At 37.0% G+C, this 24,491-nt stretch overlaps 1 protein-coding gene across 1 annotated transcript in view; it reads right to left on the bottom strand.

The window, feature by feature from the left end:
- Positions 1-1,456: 1,456 nt before the first annotated feature.
- Positions 1,457-24,491, bottom strand: part of SPoCk (secretory pathway calcium atpase) — a 45,052-nt gene continuing 22,017 nt past the window's right edge. Inside the window, exons 4-19 of the mRNA XM_073091654.1 lie at positions 14,871-15,027; positions 12,919-13,177; positions 10,577-10,814; positions 9,562-9,693; positions 8,925-9,091; positions 8,131-8,276; positions 7,330-7,532; positions 6,481-6,660; positions 5,562-5,659; positions 5,305-5,392; positions 4,723-4,852; positions 4,303-4,472; positions 3,674-3,837; positions 2,966-3,099; positions 2,329-2,432; positions 1,457-1,715 (exon numbers count right to left, since the gene is read on the bottom strand). Coding sequence (XP_072947755.1) covers positions 1,579-1,715; positions 2,329-2,432; positions 2,966-3,099; positions 3,674-3,837; positions 4,303-4,472; positions 4,723-4,852; positions 5,305-5,392; positions 5,562-5,659; positions 6,481-6,660; positions 7,330-7,532; positions 8,131-8,276; positions 8,925-9,091; positions 9,562-9,693; positions 10,577-10,814; positions 12,919-13,177; positions 14,871-15,027 — 2,507 coding nt within the window. The 3' untranslated portion in view covers positions 1,457-1,578. The remainder of the gene's footprint in view (positions 1,716-2,328; positions 2,433-2,965; positions 3,100-3,673; positions 3,838-4,302; positions 4,473-4,722; positions 4,853-5,304; positions 5,393-5,561; positions 5,660-6,480; positions 6,661-7,329; positions 7,533-8,130; positions 8,277-8,924; positions 9,092-9,561; positions 9,694-10,576; positions 10,815-12,918; positions 13,178-14,870; positions 15,028-24,491) is intronic.

Here is a 24,491-nt window from a genome sequence, read left to right as displayed (position 1 = left end):
AATTGCTAATTATGATAAAATTTTATTTTATAATTTTATATATGAAATACGAGATGTGGTTCTTAAATTTACAACATTCACACACACAAATAAATTCACTTTTCTACATTGATACGACAAACGAAAATAATCCACAGACATAAACGGCATAAAAAAATAATTACAAAAATCGTTTAAAAATTAAATTATACTAATAACATCGATAAGCGTAAAAAAATGTAACTCAACTCACAATATTCCACTTAGATTAGAACAGAAATAAATATACAAACCTAACGAGCACAATACTGAGACCTAACTAGCGTAGAAAAATAAATTAACTAAAAAACGCACAGGAATATCGACTTTGTTGTTCGTACACCGCGAGAGGCTTTTTCGTCGAGTTGCGCGTGAACTCGACATTTACCAACTACCCTTTCGTGTCTCGCTTCTTGACTAATCGATTAGTATAGTGCTAATATACGGAATTTATAAAACATTTAGATACTCGTCAAGTACAGACGAATAGGCGAATGCTAGTATGTGAATATCTTACTCGTGTGTATTCGGTGTAAACCACGAAAGGTCGTCCGTTATCCGCGCGGTGTCTTTTTGTCGCGAATGTATTTTTATTGCGAATTAAAGAATTAATCAAAATAATTCATGCACGGCGTTTACGTTGTCAATGTTCGGCAAGTTATTCGTCGGATTGTGTACGAGTATCTAAACGTTGCATAATGTCTTCGTATTTGCACTGAATTCAAAAGATTTTTCATCTACCTTACGAGTTGTACGACATCTCTACTTTTTATCAAATTGGACATAAAATCCATTGATACCACTTCTAACCTAAACCTAATACTTTCATGATATTTATTTTGAATTATAAATTTTAATTTGTTGCGTCACTACCCCATTTATTTCTGCACTACTACTATCATGCCCATTTTCCCAAGTCATATTTACCAAATTTGGTTAAAACAGATCAGTTGAGTTACACCCAGTGGGGGAAAGCACTTTTTAAACGCTTTAAAAACTTGAATAAAACATCAGTTCGCTTACACTTTCACATTGTTTTTCAAAACACAGTCCCCACTCCTCTTTATACACATCCAATCCCCCCCACCTTGCACTTTGATTTTTTTTAACACAATACCATGCCTCCCCTCTAAGTCCGTCTTAGCTAAAATAAAATTCAACCCCCCTTTTGATACTACCCCACTAAACTTAATTCAATGCGCCCACATCGCTTTTTACGTCCGCTTTAGCTAAGCACATTTCAATCGCCCCTTTACACTTCCTCCTTTTAGCTAAAACGCAGTCCAATCTCCCACTTTACACTACGCCAATTTTCCTTAAACACAGTTCATTCCCCCCATTTTACACTATCCCAATCTACCTTAAACAAAGTCCAACCCCCCACACTTTCACTACCCCCTCTTCCTTAAACACTTTCACTCCCCCCCCCCCCACACTTTACACTACGCTAATCTTTTCTAAACACTGTTACCCCCCTCACTTGAACCCCCATTTTCCTTAAACACAGTCCAATCAAAGTCCTCCAGTCCCCCCTCACTGCGCCTTGCGCTCGGTCTCGTGTCATACGAAGTCCATGGCGTCGTGCGCCTTGCCCGCGAACTTGCCGAATGAGCGCCTTCTTACTGCTCTCTCGACTAACTTCTTCACTTCGCTCACGATGAACACACTCGAAGTCAGGCACACCAGGAACATTATGTCTGCAATGGAAAATAATAATAGTTTAAAAACTAAAAACCACGCTAAAATCGCACAAGGAAACTCGTTAATCTTGAGAATCCTAATAAGGAGAATGGGACAAAATTATTATAATCGTGTATTTTCATCGGTTCTTAATAAGTGTTCTACATTTTGAATTAATTTGACAGTTTAAAATGGGTAAAAATCGAGTTCAAAGATTCCGTTACATACGTACAGATCAAGCTAATAAAAGCGTGGTAAAAATTAGACTTTAACCACTTCCGTCAGGTGTAAAAAAAACACGGAGTGCGTCACCAAATTCCAGGAACCGTAAGTATAGTTATATATAGCAAGCGTAAATATAGTTTATACCTTATATACCAGCAATATATACTACATGAAATGTTCCACCGTAAGAAGAAATCCCTTAACATTTCTTGAACTTACAGTCATGACATTTGATAGGTAAATTCACATTAATGAATTAATCAATCTCAACCAATTTCAAATTTGAATTTTTTAGCTCACTAATTGTCAAATTTAATCATGTTACTATACTATTATGTAGATGTGCTTTGGACATTACGCAGTGATATAACTTTATTTTATCATACTTATAAACTGATAACTCACCATGAGCTGTCAACGCTTCAGTTTGAAACACTCGCTGCAGAGGCGGGAAGTACACTACAAGCATCTGACCCACCAAACTCAATGTAACCGCTACCAAGAACATCCTGAAAAAAATTAACAAAACAGTTATTTCAGATACCCCCTCAAATTCTTGAGAAATATTCCTCCTCATATAGCATTAACCCACGTTTATAAATGTTTTATATGACTCTATTTTTGAAATTATCAATCAGCAGCCCTTTCGAGAATACCACATCAATTATCCTAGTTATAATATTAAATGTTAAACGTTTTAGTACTTTAAAAGATTACTTCATCCATAAATATTTATAAATCATACTATCTATACTACTACTATGTCAATCTTTCGTAATACCAATTACATATAACCGTCCAGTTATAGTCCTCGTAAAACTGCCAGCCCGCTCTGAATATAGAAATGAAACCCCCCTTCAGCATAGCAAATTGTATGATTATACCTGCTCGCAATAACTTCAGAGCGGACTAGCATTTCTGCGCGGACTATACCATCTTCAATCCAACAGTAAACTGGAATTACTGTGCGAACATAAATAAATCCATCTATTGACGACTGCAAGAAACATAAAATTACTATAACTATTATTCGAGTACTCACTTGTTAGAGAACAGGCCGACTTGAAACACGGATTTAGTCTGCGAGCGGCACGACAGCGCGTTGAACATGTCGAACAGCACGAAGCACGTGAATGTCATCGTTGTGTCACGAGGCGTTATCTTGTTGTCCGACATCTGCAGAACACGATTAATGAGTCAGAGATAGAACGTGGGAATAGATATATAAAAGGAAATAGAGACTGATGAATTCAAACAAAGAGAGACAAAACGTTGAAGAGATATATAAAGAAGAATGGATCGTGATGATGTTATAAAGACAGGAAATAGAATCAACTCTATTGATTCTATTTCCTGTCTTTATAACATCTCATTTCATATCTTTCTCTGTCCCTCTGGGACAGAGAAAGATATGAGAGAGAAGGTTAGAATGAACAAAAAAAGGACACAGATTGAAAGGGACAAGAAAATACAATGGGAGATAAATAAGAATAATAAATCGAATAGGTCAGCAACGAAATAGGAGTCTTAGGGGGAGAGGAAACATAATGGCTGTGAACTGAAGTGGAAAAGGGACGATGAGAGAGAGAGGCGGACAGACTCATAAAAAGAGAAAGAGTCAAACAATCAAATAATGGTTTACATACACGTAAATACCGAATAATAATTGCAGTTTTAAATAGATTGATATCTCGTAATATCATAGAATCTAGTATTTTTTATAAAAATCTAATGAAGAATTATAACCTACCTCTCTATTGAACACCCAGAGTGTGCCGGCGATGATGATGGCAGCGGACAGCAGCACGGACAGCAGCAGCGAGCGCGATATGATCTTGCGCGAGGTGTCTCTCGGACGTCGCCTCAGTACTTCATGGTCCACTGGCTCCACACCCAGCGATTGGGCGGGAGGACCTGGAATTTTATATAGGATGATATATTTACTGGTGAACTTTGGTATTATTTATATTTAGGTAAGCATTCCAAAGATTTTTTTCATGTAAAACATAGTAAAATTTCATTTAGGTCCTTTATGGTTACTGCTACCTCTACCTCTAGGGTACCTCTAGGGTATGGAGGGCGTTAGATAATGGTTGTTCCATGTATTGTGTGATTTTTTTTAAAGCAGTCACTGTCGTCAATGGACATTTACAACACCAGGGGAATCGCCAACGCTTAGCCGGCTTTCAAAGCGATTACTTTCTTGAAGAATCCATATCACAGCACTCCAAAGACCTCTGATGATTACTCCAAGGAAATTCATTCCACATCAAACATATTCGCGGCAAAAGTTTACTTTGGTAAAAATGTTATCACTGAGCTAAATTTATATTGCAGATAAAACATTTTACAGATCGGATTTGTTTTAACGAAACTCACCGTCCATAATAATATTGATCCAGAGTATCTGCATGGCGTTGAGCGGGTTGGGGATGCCCATGAGCGTGGCGAGCGCGATGAGCGACAGCGCGGCGATGGACGTCGACAGCTGGAAGCGCACGAAGTTGCGGATGTTGTAGAATATGCACTTGCCCTCCTCGATCGCGGCGCTGGAAATTAAGATAAGGTATATTTTATAAGCGTACTATATGTAAAGTTATTAAGGTAAAGTTACTATAATACGCTTTTTTTTTTTTGGGAACTTAGTTAACACGCTGCCGTGTGTCTAAAAAATTTCATAAGTTGAGCCGCATTTTAGAAGGGTATAGACCGCGCCAAACTTTAAGTCCGCTCTGAAGTTAATGCGCGCAGTTGTCAATAAAAAAAACATATCATGATCATAAAACACAGCAAACTCACATGATAGTAGCAAAGTCGTCATCAACAAGAATCATATCGGCGGCCTCCTTGCAAACATCAGTACCGTTCCTGCCCATCGCAATACCGATGTCCGCACGCTTTAACGCCACACCGTCGTTAACACCATCACCTGTATTTATACATATAAATATCAATAAACTATTAGAAATGACATCATAGTCTGCAAACTACTACTGTCCTCTCGAATTCAGAAATGTTTGAAAAATGGGGCGCTTGAATTCCGCTGTGATAATATTATGAATACATTTACATGAAAACTCAATAAGTACATTTTGTAGTTTGACCATGAAGGCACCACTGCCACACCTTTTCTGCCTGATAGCAACAGTTCAGCGCTGCTGTATTCTGGTTTTGCAGAGAGTGGAGTAAAGAAAAAGCAAAGTATGTATACTTTGCTTTTTGGCTACTTCAAAATTATACAAAAATATAAAGTGTGATTCCATTTTAAAATGCAATCAAATTTAAAAGGGGTATATATTGATAGTTTACTACTCCCAATATTAATTCTACTTGTCTATACAAACCTTTAAAATGTTTGTTCCCTAATGAACAAAAACCAACCTGTCATTCCAACAATATTGCCAAGTCGTTGCAGAGATTTCACTATAGCCAATTTGTGTTTAGGTGTCACCCTGTAGAATACGCTTATCTGAAAAAAAATACAGTACACACGTTACAATACACATAATAGCCCTAACTTATTATTATTTAATGTGTATTTTGACCTGGAAACCTGATGGTGTTTTTGAAATTATTAAATTAGATAATATTAGTATTGGGTATAATAGAAATACACGGTAGAAACTGGCAATACTTACAGAGTCGATAATTCCATCAAGTTCGTCGTCGGACATTGAGTCCAACTGCTCTCCCGACAGCGACTGCGAGTGTAACACGTCCAGACCAACCATTTGACCTGCAATATGATTGTAATTTTAATCATTTGTTCTGAAAGGCAACTCATACATTTTTTTTATAATATAGGAGTAGCAGACGAGCATGCAGTCCACCTGATGGTAAGTGGCTACTGCCGCCCATGGACATCTGTAATCAACCCCAGATAGGATTTGATATTCCTACCTAAGGTCGGCCACGGATGCGCCGCTACCCCTGAGGACTAAGCCGGAACGCCTCGGAAAAGTCTGTACCACACCCTTCAAACCGGAACACAACAGCACCTAACACTGCTGTTATTAGGTAGAAATGTGGCGGTGTTGCCGCCGGAGTCGAACCACAAAGGGTCTACCACCTTCAAAAATACATAGCCAAATTGCATAGTCTATATTTATTGCTCACAATTTTTAAATACATTATCACTTTTAAACTTCACGTTGAATTGTTGCAGAAAAATATTGGAACAAAACAAAAATCCTAGTATTGCTCTACATTTTTTATTAAATAGACTTTTATTAATAGTATACTGTACATACTCTATAATATTATTGAAGTGGTATTATGTGAAATCTAGAATTTTAACTCCAATTTTGGCTTGGTGTTTCAAAAATCTGATACACTGATAATTACAAGGGCTGATCAGTAACAATTAATAAAGGGTTTTTTTAACAACAAAAGCATATTCAGGATTAACAGAAATCAGTCACTCAACAACAGCCAATGCAGTGGTCTTAGAATCCCCGGTGATCATCTTGACGTGCACCTGAGCTGATCTCTACATATCGATGGTTTCTCCCAGCGAGTCATAATAAATCTGACTCTATGTAAGAGAAAATCACTCACCAACAGCCAACGCAGTGGTCTTAGCGTCCCCAGTGACCATCTTGACATGGACTTGCGCCCGGCGTAAGGCCGCGATGGCCGCTCTGGCGGTCTCGCGCGGCGGGTCGCACACGCCGCACACGCCCGTGTACACTAAGTTCTCCAGACTCGGGCCACGGCACAACGCGATTATGCGGAGACCTGGGGGCAGATGTTGCGTTTTTTATTTGAATTTCATGTTTCACAAGCAGGCTCAAGCCGCGGCATAACGCGATTATGCGGAGATCTTGTAAGTTAATAGTGGGTTTATTTAATTATGCACCCGTGATGTCGCTTAAGGAGCGTTATAACAGCAGTTGAAGTTTTAAAGCGCAGTTTAAGCCGTTTACAACTTTTCAAAGTTTTGCGACCGGCTTAAATAAAAAAAAAACTAGCAAAATATGGTATCCGCGAAAAAAAATAATTTTGCATTGTATCTGCATAGTATCGATTCATAAATATTTTACTGTCATGCGTGCCACACGCACTTGAATTAGGTAAGGAATGCTGCGAAGTAATTTACATATGTTTTTGAGACACGCGTTTGTGCTTAAACTCACGTGACAGAAAAACTGTCCTATCATTTGTCGCTATCAAAACATTAATTATGATCATTACTTTAAAAACTACAAAAACTGCAAAAATGACCTAAATGACATAAAGTAGCACGATTGATAGAAAGAAAAAATAAACAATACTAACCTAACGACTAACAGCTAAAAACTAACTTTCACTTAGCATCACAAACGCAGATTTTAATGAAGCTCGACACTCCCAAAACAAAATTATGATCATTAATAACAACCAACAATCCACTTATAACCCACTCACCCATGCGTCCAATATTATACGCCTCGTTGAGGAAGTCCTGCTGCTTGTCCTTGGTCATGGGCGCGAGCTGGCCCGCGCTGTCCACGTACTGCGAGCACAGCGGCAGCACGTTCTCCACGGCGCCCTTCACGAACACCTCCTCCTTCAGCTTCCCGTCGGGGAACTTGGGTGCTGACTTCACTACCATCATTTTCGTTTCGGAGCTGGAAAGACGATTTTTTGGTGATTATTATGTTTTTTAATATAACATTGAAATAAAAGTTTTGAAGGTGGTAGAAGCGCTGTAGTGTTAATCGCTGCTGTTCTAGTTCAAATGTGATAAGAAAGACATACTTTTTTAGTCATTCCAACTTAGTCCTCAATGGTAGCGGCGCATCTGTGCAAACTTACCCTGAGTTGAACTGCATGCTCGTCTGTTACTCTTATTTTATATTAAAAGAAACACATATAAAACAGGAGTCATTCTTGAAGATCAGCTGCAGGTAAACACAGAAGCGTTGCTACTTCTAAGGACTAAGATGGCCGCCTCATATGAAAATTAGCCCCAATTTTAAACTAAAGTGAAACCAAAACTTTCATAATTTTTTCTTGTTCGCTTGTTAAATATTGCACGACAGGTAAATAAAAATGTCACCACTTTAGTTCACAATTATTTAAACAAATTATACATGAATTATCAGCTAATTTCTTTCTGTTTTGATGTGACTATGCATTTATATTAAAATTTCATTCTCGTAAATTCTTTGAAAATAATCATTCACTTCTTAATGTCATTCATTCATTCGTAAACAAATCACTTACCTAAACGGTATTTCATGCAGCCTCGTGTACTGTTCACGTATGTCGAGCATGCCGTTCTTATAGGCACACGCGAGCAGAGCGCCCTCTGTCGGCTGACCGTAGAGGATATCGTCGCGGATGGTCGCATTATTGCAGAGAACGCCCACCTGGAAAATAAATATTCAATTATTGTTGTCATGGCCTCGTCCTGGTTGTCGATATAATTGTGGCCGTAAAGGTGGTGGTAGATGATATCATATTAAAAGTTGGTTAAGAGATGGTGCGGATAATGTTAGTAATAGATGATCATTTAACAGTGATTGTGGGCCATGGTTTGTAGATTTGTCACTAAGGGTGAAAGAGATAAATAAAGGGGCATATTGGTGGTGGAAGTGATCAAAATAAAACGGATTTGTAGTGGGTTGTAGTGGTGGTGGTAAAACAAACCAGCAAAATATTTAGTGATGACGGTAATTTTTGGTGGCATATGTTAGTTGTTCTGATAATCGTAGTAATAAAATAAATAGTAGTAGTGAATTAATACTACCAAAATATGCTATGATAGTGAAGATAATAGAATTAGATAATCATCATGGTGATGCTGTTATTATGACAATCATATCATTTATGAAAAAGTCATAAAGATTTCTGTAGAGCTTTCCTTTGCGAAAGAATTGTCCACCTGATTTTATTGTGACATTGACATTGTGATATATTTATGAAAAAAAACAAAGAGATCCTGCATCAATTTATTAGCGAAAGTATTCCACTATGCTATGCCACGTCACTTCGTGGCATCTGTGTAGGGAACGTACCTCAAGCATAGAGGTAAGGGCTTGCCGAGCCACGGCGGGATCGCGGCCCTTATACGCTCTCAGTTGAACATCACCACGCGCGCTATACCCTGCTCCAGATACCTCCGCGATGTGACCGCCGGACGTCGACATTGTCGTCACTGTCATCTCGTTCTTCGTTAGGGTACCTGCGGACGAGAATCCCGATCAAAACGAGCCCAAACACGACTAGGTAACTGTGCGACGTTAAGGAATACTGTGGAATTTAGAGTAACTTGGCTGATGCTGCGTCAGCTTCATAAATACATGCTTTAGTAATGAAATGTAAATAGTTTTCTTTATTAATTCAATGGAATGATTCGCACGTACGTTTGATGTACAAATAAAACCATTTGGAATTAAGTATAGTTCGCGTAAAACTACTACTCCGCTCTGAATATAGAAATGAATCGCGTCGCCATAGAAAATTGTATAACTATACCTGCTCGCAACAACTTCAAAGCGGACTAGCAGTTTTTCGCGGACCATACAAACCATGACAATTTTAAAATAAATTACTCAAGCTATCTAAAAATTAGACACGAAAAATCACAAAACAAAGGTCAAATTTCAACAGAAACAAATTAAGTGTTAAAATTCAAATTCAGTATTGACTAACCCGTCTTATCACTGCAAATGACGTTGACGCAACCCAAGGTTTCCACGGTGGGTAGTTTCTTCACGATGGCGTTGCGCTTGGCCATCCTCATAACACCCAGAGCCAGTGTCACCGTCACCACTATGGGGAGACCTGCAAAATAAAAAAAATATTGATAATTACACCTTTCTTATATTCAGTATATTTTATCCTGTATAAAATAGTTTAATTTGTATAATACTTAGAAGTTTGATTTTTTTATCAAAATCGGCCTCGTAACTCCTTTCAGTATTTTGCGCTTAATCCTTATAGTTTCAGATTTAACCCTGAAGATTGAACCTTGATTTAACCCTGAAACCCTTTAAATAATCATTTAGGTATCTGTCTGACCGGAAACAAACTATAGTCTGATTCATAATTAGGTGTCCAAAATGTAAACAAAGAAATGTCATTGTCAAAATACGATTACAGGTATTGTAAAACCTATCAAAATAACACGAAACAAAAACTTTAACAAACTCAACATAAAACTTAAACGAAACTTAAAAAATGGCGGCACAAAAATGTTTTGGATCCCGATTGTGTTACCATTATCACATTTTAATTTTCTACCATAAACCTTGTTTTTATTATTATTACTGTATGGAACGAAATTGAGGTAATATAAATATTGGAAAATGTAAATTGATCTTAATTTATTTGGGTTATTATTTTATTACTTTAATATCGTCAAAAATCAGAAACTACCCTTTGAAATATATTTTTTGATAGGTCGACACCGTTTTTTACATTTTGGATACCTAATTATGAATCGGACTATAGAATCGACTACCTAATAGACCATGTGGTTACCATGACAGGTCAACAAACATACAACAACGAATATTATTTAATATTGAACTTTAGGTACAACAACAAGAAAATTGCCATTTCGGCAGCCAGCTTAATAAAATAGAAACGACGATCCAGAATTACCATATGAATAAATGTAATCTTTGTATCCAACAATTCCGATCTGAGGAAAAATGTAACTCACCCTCTGGTATAGCAGCGACAGCCAAACTGACACCAATGGTGAACATGTCCTGCAGCGCTTTACCCTGGAGCCAGCCGGCCACCATGATGAAGCCGATGATGCAGAACGAGTACATGGACAGCTGGGTCCCGAGGGTATCCATCGACTTCTGTAAGGGCGTCTTTGGCGCTTCCTCGGCCTGCATCATGCGGAAAATGTCGCCGAACTCGGACCGTTCGCCGGTGCTCACCACTATGCCCTGGAAAAGTGAAAAATCTTTCATAAACAAATTCCTAGATAAGTCCTAACAACTGCCTTACTCGATTTACAATTACAGTTTTGGAGCAAAAAACTATAAAAAAAATACGTGTGGCACTCGGAGACTGCCGCGGTAAAGCTATTGCATAGCATTTTTTATGCTATGAAAACGCTCAGAAGGAATTCCAGAAATACAATATATTCTTCCATAATCATCAACATTTACATTAAGACATCTTTATCCACTATTTTATCATATCTCCATTATATAAGACATTGCAAATATCAGCTGACATTTCATAACTCCAAGCAAGACTGAACATTCTAAAATATAAAATAGAAAAGTATTTAATAAGTGACGTAAAGTATTAACAACCAGCAATATAAATGGATCAATGCGATGTGCCTGTGACATTTGGCCGAATGTTACAGCTACATCGCATTTTTCATTAATAAATACACTTTGTTTATTCATATTTAAAACACTTTGTACACAAATTATTTGTACCATAAATCATAATGGCGTTTTGATTTTGTGCTGTCAAGTCTGTCAGTTGTAATTGTACGTTTAAAAATAACAAACACTCTTTAACGTTATTTTATCAATCCAGAATTCAACATAGCTTATGTTGATAAAACATATTATTTTGATAATATGGTAATATAATTTTGAATTTTATAATGGGAATATAAAATATACTTCACGCAATTTTAAGATTTCTGCACGGATTATAAAAAAATGTGTATTACTGCCATCTGTGTTCAAGTTGACGAATTAAGGTTATCAAATAAAATAATAAGGAATGTAAAATAATACTTTATTCAATTATATCCATATTTTTCTATTGACAGTCAACAACTCGGTTGCCTGGAGACTTGATATCCAACAGTCCTCCACCGCTATTTTCACTTACACCACCAGGGGCGCCGGCAGCATTTGGTCAAGGTGACGGCGCACCAGTATGCCATTTTCAGTTCTGACTTCACTACCTACCTAATCTTCGGATGACGACTCCGAACTCCCATTTAACTCTTGGGTTGGTGTAACTGCGGACTTGTACCTTATCACCTTGTCCGAACTCCTTCGTTGGCGGTGCATTGTAATGTAATCTGGATAGTGGGGCGGATTTCTTAAATAAGGCATGCATATAGGTTCTTACCTCTCTGCCGAACATTAACTGATAAGGTGATAACTCTTTTGTATTAGGTGTACGTCTCAAGCGTGCCTTGACAGTTAACAGTTTATCAAATAAACTTCCGCTCTTGCTGATATAAAAGAACATTCAGGTATTAGCCGATTATTTTCTTTTTGTACATTCAAAAATTTAAATTTTAGCTTTGTATATATTTCTTCAAATTCGTACCTGTATTTTATTTCCTCTTCTAAATTTTCTTCTTCTGTAGGCAATTTTTTCTTGAATCGCGTAGAATTTGTTCAAATTTTCTTGTAAAGAATTCAGTCGTATATTTATTTCTTCATTGTCAATTTTTTCTATTCCCGAAATGTAATTTTCGGTTCGTTTCATTAACCCACGTAATGTGGCTCGTATTTCCTTATTGTTTTTTAGTTCATTCGACATCTCGTCGCCAATATCAAATAAAATAATAAGGAATGTAAAATAATACTTTATTCAATTATATCCATATTTTTCTATTGACAGTCAACAACTCGGTTGCCTGGAGACTTGATAGTTGGATATCAAGTATCCAGGCAACCGAGTTGTTGAAAGGTGTTACTTATTTTCGTTACGGAATTTCTCGATTCGGTCGCCGCGCTCAAAGCCCGCGATAAAAGCTATGCAATAGCTTAATAAAAAGATACAAAAGGGAAACTAAATGACAAATGACTTCAAAATACGACTCTCAAAACGTCTTTACGAGAAAACCTTTCTTTTCATATAATTTTACCCTGTTTTTGTCCAATAACATCTGGATAGCAGCAATTTTCCTTGACCCGATCGCAAAGTATAATCCTTCCCAAATGACTGACTTTATTTAACTATCCAACAATCGTAGTTTCCCACAACGAAGTAACAATATTTCCAATTGCAATACTGCTTTTAAAAGCATTATTTTTCAACAACATCATAATCTAGAAGACAAACCTTCGCATTCCCGCACCGGACCAGAGTCCCCATGAACGCGATGTTATCCTTATTGACTCTTCCAGCGGCCGCTTTATTCGGCAACACACTCTTCACCGCCGGCTCAGTCTCCCCCGTGAACGACGACTCGTCGATCGCGAGGTCCGTCGAGTCGTAGAGTCGCAAATCCGCAGGCACTCGGTCGCCAACGTTCAGGTGGACTATGTCCCCGGGCACGAGGTTCCGAGCTAGGAAGTGCTCGACGCTGCCTTCGCGGAGACTGGAAATGTTCATAATATTTTATCAACTAAGTAGAATTGAGCATCTATCATCAACCAAAATAGGTCTACAGATTATTACAGAAATTGAATTGAATCTTAGGGTGTCCGCCCTATTGGATTTTATATCGTCACTGGAAAGGCTAAAAGTCGTAAAAGGGTCACTGCGTTAGACTTTTAGCATGAATGGACAATAACCATGAATTGTAACCATAATTCTGTTTACATAAGTGATATGTATACTAGGGACTGAGACATCGGGGAATTCTGACGTCTCTTATTGCAATACCTAATTAATTATGTAAATGCGAAAGTTTTCATACATCTTTATCCTTAAAAGATAATGTTAGTGAGATACGAATAGAATATATGACTGTTATTCGGAAATGAGAAGCAGGCATTAAAGATGATAGAACCCTTTGTGATTCGACTCCGGCGGCACCACCGCTACACCTATTTCTGCCTCATAACAGCAGTATTAGGCGCTGCTGTGTTCTGTTTTAAATTGTGTGGTGAAGGGAGACATACTTTTCCGAGGCGTTCCAGCTTAGTCCTCAGAGTTAGCGGCGCATCTGTGGCCGACCTCAGGTAGGAATATCTAATCTTGCCAGAGGTTGATTACAGGTGTCCATAGGCGGCAATAGCCACTTACCATCAGGTGGATTGCATGCTTGTCTGCTACTTCTATGTTATAAAAAAAAGAAACAAAAAAAATATGCTAATGCACATCGGTTGGGATTAACTGGTATAAAAATCAGTTGTAAGTTGCAGTTGCAGGGCCAAATAGGTACCGTCGTATACATCCGAATACGATCTAACAAAGCAGTTAAATTAAAGTTTGTAAAAAAATAACAAACAATGCAATCAGTCTTAATAAAAAAAACTTGTTTTCCACAAGTTTTCATTAAAATTGATACGGAATTACATCGTACGTTTATTTACATAGATTAACATTTAATGAACCACATGTGCGGGTACGTCAAGAGTATACAAATATTAATTATTATTGCAATTATAATATTCTTTGTGTATAACAAAGTAAGTGTGCCTGACCTTCAACCGTTCTACACCGATTTTCATATTTTTTTATGCTAACAAAAAAGATATCTCAAACATTTCATAAGAATCAGTGTACGTGTGTGAATTTAAGTAGCGTTTTTAAAAACGCTGCTTTATTTTACAACTAACGCAACTGTAGTTTTGCGGGGTAACATAGTAGCCGTAGGTCGTATAGAGATCGATGTTATGCTGCTCACTATTGCAGCGGAAAGAGCAGATAATTCCGCACGCCGCGGTAATAAATCGCGCCATTAAAACAGAAACCAACTTTTACAAACAATATTCTACGCTAATACGACTGAAAAACGTTCCGTGAGCTCTAAGCCTACATTGTTTACTTTGCTGTGTCAGAATAGCAGAATATGTTTACGGAACATAATTTCTTGACTTGAAAACATCCTAATGCATCCAACGAGAAAAGTAAATAAGTAAAACCTTTATAGTTCAGCTACCGTCTGTGGCACCACGTGACATGCATTTCTTCCTTATTGTCATAAAAATTATCAACATAATGCTTAACAATCATTATTATTTTATTTCTGACGTCGAAAGTCGACACAACCACTTACCATCAAGTGGACACTCGTTATCAATCAATTTCATAGAACAATACAAACACTAAGTCGATTAACGTACCAGTTACATGACGGCGGGACAAGTTTGTTCAGCTCCTCCAGCGACTTCTCCGAGCGGTACTCCTGGACGAACGCCACCGTCACCACGATCATGATCGCCACCGTAATGGAGATTGCATCGTCGTACTGTCGCATGCATACGCTCACCACAGCAGACCCTGAAAAGAGCATTTATATTAGAAACTTTTATAAAATACTATGTTAATAATGAAACTTTTATAAAATACTATGTTAATAATGTTATTGCAATTATGTATTTTTGGGTCAATCTGGCAACATTTTTTTGACAACTTCCATTTCATCGATTGCGCTAAACCTTGGAATATGTATTTAGTAAGAGAGATCTCCAGGCTAGGGTTACATGCCCGAGGAGCACAGTTCGGAGGTTGTATTGGACGTTGCACGATGTTGATAAAACTTCGATAGCGTGATTCAGAAGCGCAATCTCTTGAGTTGCGGGAAGTCGTTACATCACACAATCCAAATTTCTTAGTAATTGCAACGACAACGATAAGATATATAGAGCTGAGCTGCTAGTAATGCTAGACCATAGCGACGCCAAACCTAAGCATAATCCTAGTCGTGTTTCGATTTGTTAGATTCATCTCGATAAATTTTTGTACACGACCTACAACAAAGGTTGTTTAAACAATACAAATCTTATTATGTTTTGTTTGAGGACACGTGTTGGAATGGTCACAATAATAAACTGGAGCGTTCATAGCTCTGTGTGTGTGGCACTGACGAAACTGCAAAATTAAGCAATACAAACAGAGGGCCATCTGTAGGTAGGTTATTTATAGTCGCATTTTTTTGTTTATTTTGTCTATACAAGGAAAAAATACTTGAATTAACTTCGAAATCTGGAGAATTAGGTTAAAAAAAAAATTAAGTTTTTTCTGTAATCAACCCTAGATAGGATAACATATTCCTACTTGAGGTCGGCCAAAGATGCGCCACTACCCCTGATGACTAAGCTGGAACGATTCGGAAAAGTATTCTTTACTATACTCTTGAAACTAGAACACAGCAGCGTTTAACACCGCTGTTATTGTGCAGATATAGGTGTGGCGGTGGTGTCGCGGGAGTCGAACCACAAAGGATTCTACTTTAATGCCTGCTTCTCATTTCTGAATAACAGTCATATATTCTATTCGTACCTCATTAACATTATGTTTTAAGGATAAAGATGTATGAAAACTTTCGCATTTACATAATTAATTAGGTATTGCAATAAGAGACGGCAAAATTCCCCGATATCTCAGTTCCTAGTATACATATCACTTATGTAAACAGAATTAAATTACAACCGCAGTAGGGATGGCGATCTGAGATCGATTAATTCGAAGAGTCGAAAGTAATCTAAGCAATGAATCGATAATAGAGATTCCCTCTTTTTTGTTATACCTAATAAATAAAAACTTTTTGTATCATGACGTTTTAAGGGGACTTTTTTGACGTGACAACGTCTTAAATTAGGTTGCGGCTGGGAGTCACTTATGAAAAAGTGTAACGCCCGGTAACGTTACGATGAGTCACCGAACGAGAGAGAGGCCCGCCGAATGCCTTGCGTCTCTCTCCCACTCAACTATGATCGGTCTGCCGCGCGCGCAGCACTAGAGAATTAGGCGCATTGAATCGGCGCATGCTTGTGTCTCTGTCTTTGTCTTTCTCGAACGTTCTTGGCGTTGGAAAAACAAGAAAGCGTCACAATACAAGTTCACACGTGTGGTTAAAGTATCGTCAGCTGTGTCTGTAGTGAAAATATGGAGTGCTTAGATTCGTCATTTATCATTTACAACAACTACAACAATAAAGGTAAATAATTGTACACTGATATTTCATTATCGTAAACTATGATTGATTGATTAATTGTTAGATTGACACAAAAGTTGAGAAACTGAGTTTATAGGTTATGTCATACTATTGATAAATGTTGATAGTGTTAAGTAAATTATTAGTTTAAAATTAATTAATTAATTAATTATTATTTTACAAATTTCTTTTGAAAAATGCAACCATTCCATCAGTATTTTCATATGACGTTGTCACGTTCAACTATCGTCAGTAAACCGACTTTACAGACAACCGATTTTTTTCAAAAATATATCTTCAAAACAGCAATAAAATAAATGGAATCTAAATTATAGAGAAATTCTGTAGTTTTCGACGTTCTTGGGGATCTTTTCTTCAAACAGGAAAAGAACATTAGAAAGAAGAAAGAAAATAACAAATAAAAAAAATAAAGAATAGTAGAACATTAGATTAGAAGAGAATTACCATCCCTAGACCACATTTGTTTACGTTTCACAGTATTTATTTCGTTATCAAACATTGTAGCTTAGTGATTAGCTAAACAGCAATGCCCGTATATAATTACTGAATAAGAACTAATTAATATTAATTCAATCAATTATTCCGCGTACGAAATAATGCATACCACCACTCTACACTCTACACTCTACACCACTCACTACAAAACAAGGAAAATGTTATTTTTAGTTAAATATAGGTAAGTTTATACAAGTCTTCTATTTTGGAAGTAGGTTAAAAAAGAGAAGTGTTAATTAATAGATGTTTACGACAGCTTGACTCTACTTCTATATTAAACACAAAATTCCGAAACAATTTATGAAAGACAAGTACTTCTTTACATTTTATCAAAACTGTAATTATAACGCTAAAGAATTCTGTTTTAAATTATTCAAAGATAATGTGTAACTTATTGGGAACATAAACATTAAAATAATCAATTTCCGACCTAATTAATTAAATTCAAAATTGTTTAGTAATACTTTTATTCAGTGATAAAAATTCAGAACATGGAATCTCCTCTTTTTTCGAAGACGATTAATAATAGTAGCTCTCGAAATCAGCTACAAATGCGTTGCTATTCTTGTTACCCTTAAACACCAACTATAAATGCTCTGTTAAAGCATATTTGCTTATATAAAGACTGCATAAAGCAGATCGAAGCAGCCTCTACATTTATGCCATAAAAACATAGTCGCCCAATATAAGTACCAATTCGACAAGTAGGTATACGAAAGTTTAATAGCAATTTTAAAACAACTCTCCGTGCCACATTACCATAAAGCTAAAATAAAAAGAAAACATTTTTACGGCCATCTTTATCGATCAAACAAGGCATACGGAGATTATTAATTGACCCTGTCTGACCTTTTTATCGGTCGTACCACCATGCCTTTATTACTGCAAACAGACTAGACAAATATAAACACGTGTTCAATAAGTAGATAATATATCAATTACTTCATAGATTTTAAGAAAGAGAGACAACCCAAAAACACGTGAATGGTAAAATCGATAGTGAGGCATGCTGCACGGTATAATTATTTCGACCTCTAAAACCGTAGTTTAATTAGAACTTAATCCAGGATATATTTTATTTCAAACACACAGAACAAAAAAACGCGAGTTTTTAATACTGAAAGATAATTTCGCGTGACGAAAAATAAGTGGCAATTCATTAGGTATGCAAATACTATAACAAAAATATTACTTCCTTCCTGGTTATACTTATAATTACGGTTATACTAATTAATTTGCAATATCGCACTAAAGAATGTATTAGAAAACTATGCATTTTTTTTTAAAGTTATACTTCTTTTGGCGCGTTTCTTTCAGAAATATTTTTCAAAAATTATGTTAATAAATTATTCAATGCGCGCGCTCATCGACTTCTATAATAATCATCGTCACCGTAAGGTGGCGGCATCTTTAATGAAATTGATTAATATCAACATGCATTTTACTTTTTTTTTTTATAATATAAGAGTAGCAGACGAGCATGCAGTCCACCTGATGGTAAGTGGCTGACTGCCGCCCATGGACATCTGTAATAAACCCCAGATAGGATTAGAAATTCCTACCTGAGGTCGGCCACAGATGCGCCGCTACCCCTGAGGACGAAGCTGGAATGCCTCGGAAAAGTCTTTCTCCCTTACCACACCCTTCAAACCGGAACACAGCAGCACCTAACACTGCAGTTATTAGGTAGAAATAGGTGTGGCGGTGGTGCCGCCGGAGTCGAACCACAAAGGGTTCTACCACCTTCCTTTACTTTAGAGAAGACAGCAAACAACATAACGCTATTTACTTTTTAACTAAATATATGCGTTGCTTAGAATACGTCATTATTTCCCTTCAAAGCATCCGCTATACCTAATTAAACTCGAATAATTAATGATCCATTAAACAATTCAGATTGTTTGGTAAACATTTCAGCGAGCCCGCCTCGCTTAGCTTTAGTCTGTAATAACTCAATGGAGTAAATTATTCACAAGGAAGAAGACTAACGAAAACTGATAAAAAAATTGGGTATTTTGTACCAATTTGTATTCGCGGAATAATTAACGACATTATTATTAAACTGTATTACATGTAGAGTAACATAAAACTTTAAATAACCTAGTCTCACTTACTTATCTGTACAAATAATAAACAACGATTTAAATATAACCATTATGTTAGTCCGATTGTATTAATAACACCATTCCCTTTTTACCGTAGAATTACCGATTACTCGTAGGAGAATACTATGGGATTAAAAAGCAACGTTTTGCTGCCTAATTGTTTTATAAAACGACCAAAATCATGGTCTGGTAAGTCTAGACCCATATCCAGGAATTAGATTTAGGACTTATTGATTAGTGAAAAGGCGGAAGATTTGAAAAAGAAAGAAAGTAAGAGTTAACAAACAAGATACAACCAATCATCATCAGTTGAAGCATCTCTCCGTTGAAAGTTTATTAAACATTTTAAAATTTGCCAAAGCTTATTTTTTATATATTTTTTTGTTTAATATTTCCCACATTGTTTTAATAATTAACCAAAGCTTAATTTGTGTAAAATATTTGTATCGCTTAAACTTCTCTCCTCCAATATTAGAACGTTCATGGTTTAATGTACCTATCCCAAGTAACCACCCCTAGTACATACATGTAATTGCGACACATCGGCGCCGATTCACATTAACATATTGAACACACCGCCCGTCTAACATCCTATTATAATCAAGGGCACATTAAATATTCTAGGTACTCAATATAATCATAACACTAACTGACAGATGACGCATGACGTAAAATTATTATTGATCCAGATACATGATGATTTCGATTTTGAAAAAATAATATTATTATTATTTATTTAGAGTGCGCCAATTCAGAATTTATGCCAAAAGCAAAATACTAATGTAATGATTTCGACTATAACATCAGTCTAGGTTCGTAAGACACAACGTGTACACATTTACAAATAATGACAACTTATTATGTTCGGTCACGTTGTTTCATTCCGGCAAAAAACCCCACCAATTGGGTAAAAAAGTGTACCTACTCGTATACTACAAATCTGTTTACAAGGTTTCCCCGCCATACAATTATTTTCAACCTGGTACAGTCCGTAATAGCGAATGGTCATGACATGGCATATGCAAATGTCTGTATGACACGGCTTATTACCTGAATTGATTGGACTGACACATCATCATCATCTATTAGATTGCTTAGTTACCTAAAATTCTAAATAATGAACGTAGTCACGTGTTGTAGGTGTGGATGTTTGCGTATTTGTCCGTGTTCAAGGCACTCATGACACAGGGATTCCTAGTGTGTAGATCTGTGTTCCTAGTATCTGTGTGTTCCTAGTGTGTGTTATAATTCTATAAGTGTAGAAAGCATGGACCGTTATTTTCCTATGCCATAACAAACTATTTCTTATTATAACCAAGCAAACCTTATTTAAGCTTTTACTTATATGGAGTAGTTAGAACTATCTGACGCTAAAATATCTGACGATACAAATACAAATACAAAAGTCTTTATTTGTAGAAGTCTTTTGTATTTGTATTTGTACGATCATTTATGGAGGTATTGAGAAGGCACTAGGTATCAATGCAATGTCTATCTATTACAGTTTTAAAGATAGAGTCCTGTAAAAACGAGCAGACAGCGGTGTCTTAGTAATCGGGTCCCGTTTTTAACCTTTGGATACGAAACCCTAAAAAGTAACTACTACAAAATTTATTTTATCTAAACTACTAAAAATGCCACTTACGTTCTGTGGTTGGCCCTCCTAGACCGTATTGTTGTATTAAATCTTTATAGCGATGGCATATGAGCACGCAAGGGAGACATGTTAAAGGACGAATTTAATGACGACTTTGAAACAAAATGTAAATGCTGAATAAATATATTCGAATAAAATTATAATGCCAGAAAAATTGACGACCATATTTGTCTTTTTCTCCTTATTGAACCACAGATAGCATCACAGGTAAGAATCATAAAAATCTTAATGTTCAGAAACTTATGCAAAAAATCTTAAAAATAAATACTCATAACAAAATCGTTACTCCTAAAACTTATCTTTGAGTTGAATAATACAATAACTACTCTCATACTAGTATATACCTACTACAAAATTAAATTTAAACAGAGTTTTTCCGCGAAGTCGTTATCGAGAAAAATGGTAATGACAAACCAAGCGATTATATTTTAACTGTTATACAAAAGGCAATGTAACAAACATTGCCTTTTGTATAACAGTTAAAGTCATGGCGGATCAGTTCTTGGAACACGAGACATTCGTCCTATTCATGTTAATCACTAAAGCGTTTCAGAATAGCCCCAGATAGTTCCGAGGAACTATTTGACCTGGTACCTACGTCACCATTCCTCCATCGCACCATTCGACGAGGGATGAAGTACCATCCACACCAACTGGACTCGTGGCAGTCCTCCACGGTTCGGTTTGCACGGACATTCTAACCACGAACGTGCAAGATGTGGAATGACGTTCCTCCTGAGGTATATAGGGCTCTTCGAAAAATTTGCAAAAAGAGCACTCCTTCAAAGCCGGCGATGCATGGGCAACTCCTCTCATGTTGCAAATGTCCATAGGCGACGTTGACTACTTTCCATCAGGTAGCACGTCTGCTTTATCGTTAGGCTCAAATATAAAAATAATAGTAATAGGTATTCCGCTATAGCTGATATAGCAGAGCCATATAAGTCGATGTAATTACGATCAATAATTATAACGAATCTACAATATTGACTGTCACTGTGACCTATATATTCCAAGGCAGTCTCATTAATAAATCAAAGGAAGCGTTAATTATAAACGCGAAGCCTATCCTTTCAGCGACTAATTGCGAGCGGCGGCTGCAAACAAAAATATCAATCTTTCACGTTCAAATAATGCCATCTCACTTAATTAAAGGCGAAACGTTCGCCTATTTCAGGGGTTCCCAACCAGTGGTCCGTAGACCACCAGTGGTGCGCAGAAGTCAAATTATGGCCCGCAAACAAATTAAAAATTTAGTGGGCCATTTAATTAGATATAGCCGTTTGAAAGTAAGTGATTATTTGCGTGTAACTTTGAGTAACAATGCTAGTCCTAGGATTGCTGAACTTGTAAAGATGATGCAAGTACCAACAGAAATTACATTAATACAAAAGTTTATCCCAAAATATTACTATTTCTTTGTTCCTATTGCGTTTTTCATAAAAGTTAAAGTTTCAGTTTGATTATTACAGTTTATTTTTATTGTACTTATATAATGATCCCTGACCACGAAAATGTTGGGAACCTCTGACCTATTTACTCTGCTTGCTCACTGTTCGGGTCTGAAATGAACTGAGTGCAAACAGGAAAATTAAATATGAAGTTGAATTCTCGATACGGGTGACTGATAAAATATAAAGTTTGCGACCACAACGGTCGCACATGTGTGCATACATCGTCTCATGATTATATTTTAAGCTGCTGAAGAGGAAATTGTAAATTTTATATTTTTATGGAGGTATGTATAAAGTTACATAGGGCAGGTTGCGTAGTATAAATTTTAATAATAATACGGTGAATGGTAAGAAATGTAATAGATAGGTAGTATAAATGGATGTAGTGAAGAAGAAAGATCTCCCGCTAGGCGTTTAATTAACGTCATTTCTCTACTATGTTTAATTTAAACAAAGGGTTTAGAAAACTTCGATAGCGTGATTCAGGGTTGAGTAACGCCATCTCTTGCCAAATTACGGAAAATTGCTACAACCATATCCATCCATCAACCTCTTGAGGTCCACTGCTGGACATAGACCTCCTCTAATTGGCGCCTCTCAACCCGGTCCCGTGGCCCTTGAATTCAGCGGCTTCCCGCCGTCTTCTTCAGGTTATTGGTCCACCTGGTCGGGGGGCGACCTGAACTCCGTTTCCCTACACGTGGTCGCCAACAACAACCATATATACCTTTCCCTATAATGTTTTCAATTTACCAATTGATACATCTGAACCTGAGACACACGTGTCTTGTTGTAGTACGATAACATATTCATGATTTTATATACTATCTCACGCATTTATCAATCATATTCATACTTGTTTTATTATCTAAAGTGCTCGCGTATCATTAACACATTGTCAATCCTACATACGTCACATCACATCACGTCATCAACCCATTACTGTCCCACTGCTGGACACGGCCTCCTCTCAGAATGAGAAGGATGAAGCCATAGTCCACCGTGCTGGCCAATTGCGTATTGGTAGACTGTACACACCTTTCGAAATTTTTTATATAAATCTCTCAGGTATGCAGGTTTCCTCACGATGTTTTCCTTCACCGTTTTAAGTAAGTGATAATTAATTTCTGATACGCACATAACCTAATAAGCCAAGGATTTGAAACTCGGACCCCTCGTTCGAGAGACCGAGTTTTTATACCATTAGGCTATCACTGCTGCTTTGTCAATCCTACATACACATTACACATATTTGCCCTAGCAGCTTTATTTATTTTAGGTACTACGTCGTACGAAGGGTTTACCAGCATGCTAGCACGCGAGACCTTTGACCTTAATCCCGTATAACACACAAAGAATTTTATTACAAGCAAACAAAGTTATCAGTCCACATTCAGACATGACCCACTTTATTGTACAATAAGATTAAAATGTTAGTTTTTAATTTAACATACGTGACTTCAAGAAAAAGAAGCGATTATACACAAGCGGAAAATATCTGTAAGCTAATAATTTAAGCTTACATAAAGATACTACGGATAGTTAGTGTTCATGGTTCCGTGTCCAAAGGGTAAAATCATTACCCTATTATATTCCGCGCCAAACTGCTAGTCCGCTCTGAAGTTGTTGCGAGCAGGTGTAGTCATACAATTTGCTGTGCCGACGCGATTCATTTCTATATTCAGAGCGGACTAGCAGTTTTACGCGGACTAACTAAGCCTTCGTTGTCTGTCCGTCTGTCACAGGGCGCGTTCGACTCGCACTCGGTCAGTTCTTGTAGGAAGCAGCATGGTTTGACTGGAAAGATACTAACGCCTTATTCTTTTTCTAGCGTGAAGCAGTTTTGGTGGAAGGGTGTGGTGGCAGGCTGACTCACATATGAGACGATCCTCTTAGTCCTCAGGAGCGGCAACTCCTAGGGACTAAGACTACAGATGTCCATGAGCGGTGATAGCCACTTACTATCAAGGGAACTGCATGATCGTCGTCTACTTTTTTATAATATAGCAGTAGCATGCAGTCCCCCTAATGGTATGTGTTTATTGCCGCCCATGGACAAATGTAATCAACCCTAA

The sequence above is a fragment of the Epargyreus clarus genome, unplaced genomic scaffold (assembly GCF_041222505.1).
Source record: "Epargyreus clarus isolate Ecla_fem2 unplaced genomic scaffold, WU_Ecla_fem_2.2 ptg000034l, whole genome shotgun sequence".
NCBI lineage: Eukaryota > Metazoa > Arthropoda > Insecta > Lepidoptera > Hesperiidae > Epargyreus > Epargyreus clarus.
The sequence above is the reverse complement of the archived record's forward strand: the minus strand, read 5'-3'. Positions and strand labels throughout refer to the sequence as shown.